The following is a 9,220-nucleotide window of genomic DNA, read 5'->3' as shown; positions in this document are numbered from 1 at the left end:
GCATTGCTATCCATTTGCTAGGTATTTTTTTGGGGGGGTGTTTGCCAGGGCATTGCTACGTGGTTGCTAGGTGTTTTGGATGGTTGCCAGGACATTGCTACATGGTTGCTAGGTGTTTTTGGTGGTTGCCAGGACATTACTATGCATTTCCTTGGTATTTTATTGGGTGGTTGCCAGGGCATTGCTATGCGGTCGCTAGGTGTTTTGGGTGGTTGCCATGGGATTGATAAGTGGTTGCTAGGTGTTTTGGGTGGTTGCCAGGGCATTTCTACGCATTTGCTAGATATTTTTTTGGGTGGTTGCCAGGACATTGCTACGCGGTTGCTAGGTGTTTTGATGGTTGCCAGGGCATTGCTACGCATTTGCTAGGTATGTTTTTGGGTGGTTGCCAGGGCATTGCTACACGGTTGCTTTTAGGGATCAAACATGTCTGGAGCACAAATGCAGCAGGACCACTTACACACTGTTAGAGGTTTGATCAAACCATTATGAGCAATAGTAATGGAGATGTGTGCGTGTGTGCAGGTTTGTAGCTGGTGTAATCTGTTAGTCATGCAAATGCCTCGGAGGAGTTTGTGGAAAGAGGCCCAAAACACACACACACACACACACACACACACACACACACACACACACACACACACACACACACACACACATACATCAGTCACTTCCCAATATGTTGAACATCTGCACGTGACATCAGACAGCAGTAATGTCTCAGCCAGTCTCATTCTCACCTCACATGACTCATAAGCATCACATTATCTTGTCTTAGATCTCCAATAAATCACTACATCCATTTTAGTTGAAAATACACACTTTATACATACATATATATATATATATATATATATATATATATATATATATATATATATATATATATATATATAAATGCATCTAGTTATATTTGCAATACATGCAAAAAACAAAAAAAACAAAACAAAAAAAAAAAACACAAGACACAGCAAGGTTTCAGGAAATCAATAAAAGTCAAACCATTTTGATAAGACTGCTTAAACCAGGAACACACTGCAGCTCTCGGAAACCTCAAACAAATCAAGAGCTCTTCAGCCGGACGTCGTTCAGCACAGCACTCTGATATCACAAGCATCAGAAATAACTGCGGCTTTTGCCATTCTTAATGATTTTAAATACTACATCAGTATGTGTCAGTGCCCGAACCCCTAGAAAACAAACTTTAGGATGGATTAAATTTGTATTTGAAATGTAATTTCAATGCAAAATGTTAAGGTTAGGGTTATTTCATTGTTAAATCTCTTGAATACAGTATTTAAAACATCTTACACTTAACCTCAAATTCTAAAGAGAACACACGATAAGTTATATTTTGCATACAGGAAATGAAGTCTCTTTTTAGAGCCATTGTGACATTATTTTTACGACAGTTAAGCACATTTTACCCCAAATTCTCATTGTCTAGACATTCTCATTACTGTAAATAAATTATTGTAAACACACTGATTTTTATTAAAGGAATATTCTGGGTTCGATATGAGTTACGCTCGACAGCAATTGTGACAGCATGTTGATAAATGTGTGTTCCATTGAGACACTTACAATGGAAGTCAATGGGTTCAATCATCTGTAAACATTAAAATACTCACTGTTTCAAAAGTATAGACACAAGACACAAACAATATGTGTGTTAACATGATTTTACTGTGATAAAATCACTTACTAACCGCATCTGTGGAAAGATATAGCCAATATTACAACTCCGTTGCCATGACAATATAACGGCGGTAAATCCTATAAGTGATATTATCACTTTAAAATAATATTAACACATACAGTGTTTATGTCTTGTGTCTATACTTTTGAAACAGTGAGTATTTTAATGTTTACAGATTATTGACCCCATTGACTTCCATTGTAAGTGTCTCACTGGAACTGCTATTTTTAAGTAAATGAGGGACGACTCGAAAATATTTTTTGTGGTAATCAACATTATGCTACAAATGCTGTCGATTGAGATGAACTTGTTTTGAACCTAAAATATTTCTTTAAGATCAACATTTAACACAGTACAACAAATGATACCATGATGTATAAATACTGTACAAATTAAGTAATATATGCGCTTAGTTGTCGTGAAAATTACAGGTATGTCACAATGCAAAAATCTTTAAGCAAAATATAATTTTTGACTTTGGGGTTTAATATGACCAGGACATGTTCTTGACAGCAAGATTCACTTTCACATCCGTGCAAATATTAAACAAAACCAGAACATTGTCATGTAAACACATCCATACATTTCATCTACTGATTAAAATTAGGAGGTTATTTTTTTCCTCATTATTTACATTTTCTTTATTTCAGTTTTTAAGCAGCTGTTCTTGTCCAGCACTGAGCAGAAGAAAAACCATCCTGTAGCCACAAAAACATGTGCTGTGTTCAGAATGAAACACTAGCTTACTACTTACTGAATACTGTGTAGTATGTACTGTATACTGCCTATAGTGTGTTTTTCTTTTATATTAAATGAAACAAGGCATTAGTGCATGATAAACATCCCCAACAGTAGTATGCCACATTGTTACAACATGACCTTGTTTTCATCATGTTGAGGGGCATCGTCATTTTGGAATTTAAAATTATTATTTTGCATTTTTAATCCAATATGGTGTAAAACTTTTGGCAGTAGTAGCAAATGTAGAAGGTCATTCTGGTATTCTATGTATACAGAAAATTTGCATGCACTGCATCAAAAGTAAGAGTAGAATGGTAGTATGGAATTCCGAACAGTTTTCCTAGTGTTCCAGTCAGCTGCCATTGGTGATAATGACTGATGTGCCGTTGTGGGCGTGCGTGGCGTTCGTCTGTAAGTGTTCGTGTGAGTTGGAATCATAATGAGCGGGAAAACCCCTCAAGCTTTCAGCCCCGTTGAGCGGCTCCATGCTGCATCCGGTGAGGGGTCGGCCTGAGTGTGCATGCCCAGTGACGGGCTCCCTATCTTGGGAGTGATACAGCAGCGGGCTGCCCTGCGCCTGGATGCCCACGTGTGGAGAGACCGACAGTGGCCGCCGGTACTCGTGAGACAGTCTGTCTGACCCCGGACTGCTCAGACCCGAGAGAGAGGCGGGGCTTCCATCCTCGTCGTCATGGGAACCTGTTGTCATGGCATCTCGACACAGTATGAGGTGAGCGCCGGGAGCTCGGCAGACCACACCAGGAGTGGAGGAGAAAAGGACGGCAGAGGGGTGGTCCATCATTCTGTCGTCCTCCACTTTAATTTTATTGGACTCCCACAGGCTAGCGTGAAACATCCTGTTGTCATGGCAACTGTCTACAGAATCATCCAATGACCCTTCTTCAGGAGAATCGACCATTTGCTCGTCGTCCCAGTGAGCTGAAAATCACATATGATTTTATTTAATAATGTCTTTTTGTTTTCATGAATATCTGGGTGGTTGCTAGGGCGTTGTACGATTACATAAAAGTACTGAGTTAAACCCGATATTCTGGTCCAGCTCACTTACCGTGAGAATGATGGTAAGTTCTGTCATCAAACTCTCCTCTGTTGGGTTGTGTTGCTTTTGTAAGAGCCGGAACAGAGCGTGTGGCATCCCACCAGCACTCTCGCCCGCTCTGCTCCAGGACGTAACGCCCGCCCTGACAGCGGGCAGCATGAGGGTCACACAGCGCAGCGTGTGTGTGTGTGTGTGTGTGTGTTTGCTGACAGGTGTGTGAGGCTGCATGCATCATTTCACCCTGAGAAAGGCCGTAACACAGCGGACTGGACTCAGGAAAGTGTCTGTAAGTGTAAACGGGTTCTGACGCCTCGCTCTGATCCAGTCGCTGCGGAGAGGCGGAGTCTGTCTGAGGGCTCCCGCCCCATTGGCTGTCGTGGTCAGATTCGGAGCGATCACGGTGGAAGGCTGAAAACTGTTGAGGGGAAACAGAAAAGAAAGTCAGAAACCTGACAAATTCACTGAAGGATGAGGAATATTATTTGGGATTGGCTTCAGCAATCGTTTCCACATAGATATGTTATTTTAGACTGGAGTTGGTCATTAAAGGAAAATACCTTATTAAATGGTTTGATGAATGCAATTTTATTCCCTGAGCATTTCCTATTGTAAGAAAGACATTTGAACGGGACATATTACAGGGCTCGCCCCCCTTTTTTTTAAAATCCAGTTGCCTTTAATTAATGTCAGTCGTAAAACAATGATTTGCTACTTTACTATTGCGGTCAGTGGCATGTAGTGTTTATTAATTAGGGGGAGGGACATTCTTATTTAGAGAGCATATTATTGGAGAAAAACTTTTAAACGCCCCTGAGTGCAAGATGATGTCATCAATATTTTTGGCCCCTTTTTCCTGGTAGAGAAATACATTTTTAATCGCTCAAAGTTGATTTTGCCAACTTATTAGAGTACACTAGGATACATATATAAATGTAAACCTAACAGACATGAACTAAAAGACACAAAAATACAACTTTAATTTCACAAAGTCTTTAAAGAAATGTTTTAGGTTATATACTGTTCAAGTTAAGCTCAATTTACAACATTTGTTGCATTAAATTGATTTCCACAAAAATATATTTCGACTCGTTAATTAAAAAAAGAAAGCACAAATCTGTGTTCCAGTGAGACACTTACAATGGAAGTCAATGGAGTCAATAATCTGTAAACATTCAAATACAATATGCATGTTAAATTTTAATTAACTTTTTCAATTTTGCAATGGCGAAACAAACCCTGTTATCCTGGTATTTGAGGTCATTTTGCACAGATAAGTTTAGTAAGCAATTTTATCACACTTAAATCATGTAAACATGTCAGTTGTTTACATCTTGAGGCTATGATTTTGAAACTATGTGTATTTTAGCATTTATGGACTGGCCCCTTTCACTTCCATTGGAAGTGCCTGCTTAAGTGATTTTTGCTTCTTTTTTAAATACACGAGGAACGAGTCAAAAATTGTTTTTTTTTGTGGTAATCAGCATTATGCCACAAATGCTGTTGATTGAGCTTAACTTGTATTGAACCTGGAATATTCCTTTAATGTGTTGATAATCCACACATGTGTAGTAATGACAGACAGAGAGTTTAACATGACTCTGAGAAGTGAACATGATACCTGTGGATAAGGAGAAACCAAGATTTTACTCCTGGTGTTTGACACTTTTGGTTTGCCCTTCAGTCGGTCTTCTCGGTCACTAGGCTTACTGTACGGGAATGCAGGTTTACTGGGATTCAACTGGTCCAAAGACAGCATTGTTCCCTTATATTCTGTATCCCTAAACACACAAACAAACGCTGTGTATGATCACATTATTACAACAAACACTTGTAGCTTTTTGCTGATATTTTCAGTCAAATCCTGCAGTAGAGAGTTAATCAGTTTCAACGTTGTTCAAACATTAGCACAACATTCTTACACCCGTGATTGTGCTCGCCCACCCCTGAACACAAGTCCTGTCACATACAGGTAACGCTTGTGAAATGTTACTCATTGATTTCACACCTGTGGTTTTGTGTTCGACACCTTTGACCCTCCAGACGTCTGTCCACTAGCTGAACTACTGAACTTACAGAGACAGACGGCAAACACAGACATTATTCTGCTCTTATCAGAAACATCCCAACCCGTGAATGTTGTATGTTTGTATTGTGCACAGCAGGTCTTTTATAATTTCTGATAACAGTAAATTTGTTCTGTAAGGTTTTATTTGCTTTCAGATACCTTTAGTATGGATCAGCACTGTAAACAAAAGACTTAAAGAAACAGTTCACCCAAAAATGTAAAACCATTTACTCACCCTCATATTGTTCCACACCAGTATGACCTCTTTTTTTGTGGAACAGGAAAGATAACACAATATAAGGAGGATAGCAGAATGTTCATTCTGCTCTTGTAAGTAGGCAGTAACCAGGGGCTGTTAAGCTCCAAAAACAATTAATTAATTAAATAAATAAATAAATAAAGCATAATAAAAGGGAAAGATTTTTAGTGAATAACAACTTAAATTTGACTGTTCCTCACATAAAGTTCACAAAGTCATAGGAACTACTTTTATTGTACTTTTATGGTGTTTTGTACTCATCAGCCCCTGAGTGCTTTGTCCATTTTTATGTTTTGTTTTTGTTTTAGTCGTAGTTTTAGTCTTTAAACGAAAAGTCCTTTAAATTATGTCAATAATAATGAGGTTGACTATTCAATATAATCACAGTTCCAAATAATAACACTGAAAGGGATAGTTCACCCAAGTATGCAGTATGCAGGTGTGTTTGACTTTCTTTCTTCAGCAGAACACATTTGAAGAAAAATAGAAAAATATCTAATCTCAGATGGTCCTTAAAATGCAAGTGGATGGTGATCAGACCTTTGAAGCTCCAAAAATCACAGATAGTCACATAAACGTCATCCATACGACTCCAGCGGTTAAATTAATGTTTTCTGAAGCGACATGATCATTTTGGTGCGAAAAGATCAATATTTAAGTACTTCTTCGCCATTTTTTTTTTTAGTTCGCAATATATCAAAATTCTATGTATTGTCCCAACCCTAAACAATATACAACTGTCCTTTTTGTGAAAACCTGAGCTTCTGAAATAAAAGTAGCATAAAATGAATACCGAAGTATTAGCTTTTGATTTATAGATGTTTCTTCTTCTGTTTGTGCACTTTTCTATATGTTTTTATGTTTTAATTACAATTGTTTAATTATCATTATGGTGCATCTTTTTCGTCTCGTCTTCGTTAACCTTTAAAATAAAAATAACAAAACTTAATCAATGAACATTTTGATCAGTAATTTTAGTAGACGAGATTAACACGGGCTTTAAATGAATGGAAAAGACCAGCATGAACATTCTGCTGAACATCTCTGTGAGGAGGAGGAAGGCGGGGCCAGGCCGTGACTATGCACACCGGCCCCCAATTGGGCTAGTCAGCCGAGGAGAGGGATAAGTGCAGTGGAACGTGGCAGTTTGGGAGAGAGAGAGAGAGCCACATGCAGCTGCCATGTGTGTTTGTGTTGTGTGTCTTTATGTTTAAATTAAATATTATTGTGTCCATTCAGCCAGTTCCCGCCTCCTCCTTTCCCAACCTTAACCTTGTTACATTGGTGCCGCCTGGATGCGGAAGAATGGCTGCCGTCCGTGAGGGTAGGAGGGGCTCGCTGCTGGCCGCCAGGAGTGGTGGAGCCTCTGCCAGGGGCGGAGGAGTTCCCTACCGGCCGCCAAAACGCGGAGCTGCTGTCATCCGCCAGAGGGTGGAGGAGTGATCGAGGACCAGGCGACGGCGTGTCTGGGAACCAGCGAGCACGTTTTTTTCTCTCTCTCCTCTCTCACTGTCGCTCCGCGTTGCCCTTCCCTTCGTCCCCCTCCCCAGTCCTAGAGAGGCAGGGAAAAGTCTGCCGGCAGGCGGGGCCAGAAGGGGAGCGCCATCCCCCTCCAGGAAAGGAGGTGGGAGGATGCACGTCAAGCCGGGGGTGCCCCGGCCTGTGGCAAAGGAGGGAGGAGTGTGACGAGGAGGAGGGAAGGGCCGGGCCGTGACTATGCCTGAGGAGAGGGATAAGTGTTCGGGAGAGAGAGAGCCACATGCAGCTGCCATGTGTGTGTTAGTGTTGTGTGTCTTTTTGTTATATATTATTATTATTATTATTTTGTTACATAATATTATTATGACTGTTCAGCTCCTTTCCCATCCTTAACCTTGTTACAATCTCCTTTTGTGTTCCACAGAAGAAAGTCAAATGGGTTTGGAACGACATGAGGTTGAGTAAATAATGGCAGATCGGACATTTTGGGGGTGAACTAACTCTTTTAAAACAGTGTCAGCAAGACTGAGCATAAACCACCTGAAAGACTTTTCCATAATCCATCAATACCATGTTTTGTCTTAGACATGTAAAAGACACAGTAAAACTAGAAAAGCATCAAAATTAGAACTTCTATCATTCCAGCCTTTCCTGCGTTGGTGAATGTTGAACTCACGTGAGGACATAATTGACGCTGACGATGCAGTGTGGCCGCGAAGAGCGACTGTTGTGTACAATTGTAGCGTAACTCTGGACCCAAACCCATCCGCCATGCTTAGACAGGAAACGATAATACTTAGTGGTGACCTGCCCTTTAACTAGTACTGAACAGAGAGAGAGAGAGCGCGAGTGAGAGAGATGTTAAACAATAAAACGGAGTATCACATATTAAACTGGTGTGTCTTTAGCATTTCTTAACATAGATCAAACTCAAGACCATCGCTCCGTTCCAAAACCGAGTGAGCTGCCGTGCAGTCTGCAGTCTACATAGGCAGCTACTTTTCTAAATGGAACACTCAAAGCATCTATGCTCCCTTACAGTGCTTACTAGGTAGGCAGCTCACTAGGTTTTGGTGTATTCAGCGCAAGTGAACTCACAGAGGTGATGAGCACAGCGCAGGTGGAAGGTGTCACAGCTGTGCACATGATGATACAGGGTTTTCTCAATCAGGTCCTGTGGCTCATATCCTGTAAGCTCTGAAACCCTGAAACACACACAAAACCTGTGAATGACCGGGCGACCATGAGGAGACAAGATATGTGTGTTTGTATGAGATTATTAAACTTAAAAAAAAAAGAATGTTAGTGATGTTTGCTGAACTTCACCTTGAGTCCAGAAAAATGAGCTTCATATCCAGACTGGCCCTGAACATGAACATGTTGCTGTGCAGTTTGATCTCCGTGATGGCGCTGGGCGGTAATGTGTGTCCCACGGCGACCAGACCCACATTCTGAAAACAGCTGTCAAATGGCGAAGAGTCCAAACTGAACTGCCTGACCTTTAGATACCCGCTGCAGTGGATGACCTGCAGAGTGTAGGGGTCAAAGGTCAACCAGCAGCATGTTCAGTCAATGTCTTTTTATTTTACATCACACTCCAGACTCCAGTCCGCATGGAAGCGAAGTCGTGTTTACACCATACGAGCACATCTAGGGAAAAGCTAGTCTAAGTGGCTCATAGAATCCATCTTACGATTCATCTTAGTCAGTTTCCCAAAGCCATCATAACTTAAACGGTACTTGAAAATGATTGTAGATTTACAAGTGCTTTGGAGTAATCGTAAAGCGCTAAGAGCATCTTAAGGAGGTAGACTCATGCATTCATGCAAATACACCGAATACATTTGCAAACAGATAATGTGTTGATTACACTTTATGCAGCATACAATAAGAATTTAATATCAGTTACTTTTAAGT

General features: G+C 40.5%; 1 protein-coding gene across 2 annotated transcripts in view; it reads right to left on the bottom strand.

Moving 5' to 3' along the window:
* Positions 1 to 1,885: 1,885 nt before the first annotated feature.
* Positions 1,886 to 9,220, bottom strand: part of LOC127436433 (single-minded homolog 1-like) — an 18,357-nt gene continuing 11,022 nt past the window's right edge. For both annotated transcript variants that reach the window (XM_051690564.1, XM_051690566.1), the window contains exons 7-12: positions 8,630 to 8,829; positions 8,402 to 8,508; positions 7,980 to 8,127; positions 5,119 to 5,278; positions 3,510 to 3,915; positions 1,886 to 3,379 (exon numbers count right to left, since the gene is read on the bottom strand). In XM_051690564.1, coding sequence (XP_051546524.1) covers positions 2,793 to 3,379; positions 3,510 to 3,915; positions 5,119 to 5,278; positions 7,980 to 8,127; positions 8,402 to 8,508; positions 8,630 to 8,829 — 1,608 coding nt within the window. In that variant the 3' untranslated portion in view covers positions 1,886 to 2,792. The remainder of the gene's footprint in view (positions 3,380 to 3,509; positions 3,916 to 5,118; positions 5,279 to 7,979; positions 8,128 to 8,401; positions 8,509 to 8,629; positions 8,830 to 9,220) is intronic.

The sequence above is a fragment of the Myxocyprinus asiaticus genome, chromosome 47 (genome assembly GCF_019703515.2).
Source record: "Myxocyprinus asiaticus isolate MX2 ecotype Aquarium Trade chromosome 47, UBuf_Myxa_2, whole genome shotgun sequence".
Lineage (NCBI taxonomy): Eukaryota > Metazoa > Chordata > Actinopteri > Cypriniformes > Catostomidae > Myxocyprinus > Myxocyprinus asiaticus.
This window is presented reverse-complemented; position numbering and strand designations above follow the sequence as displayed.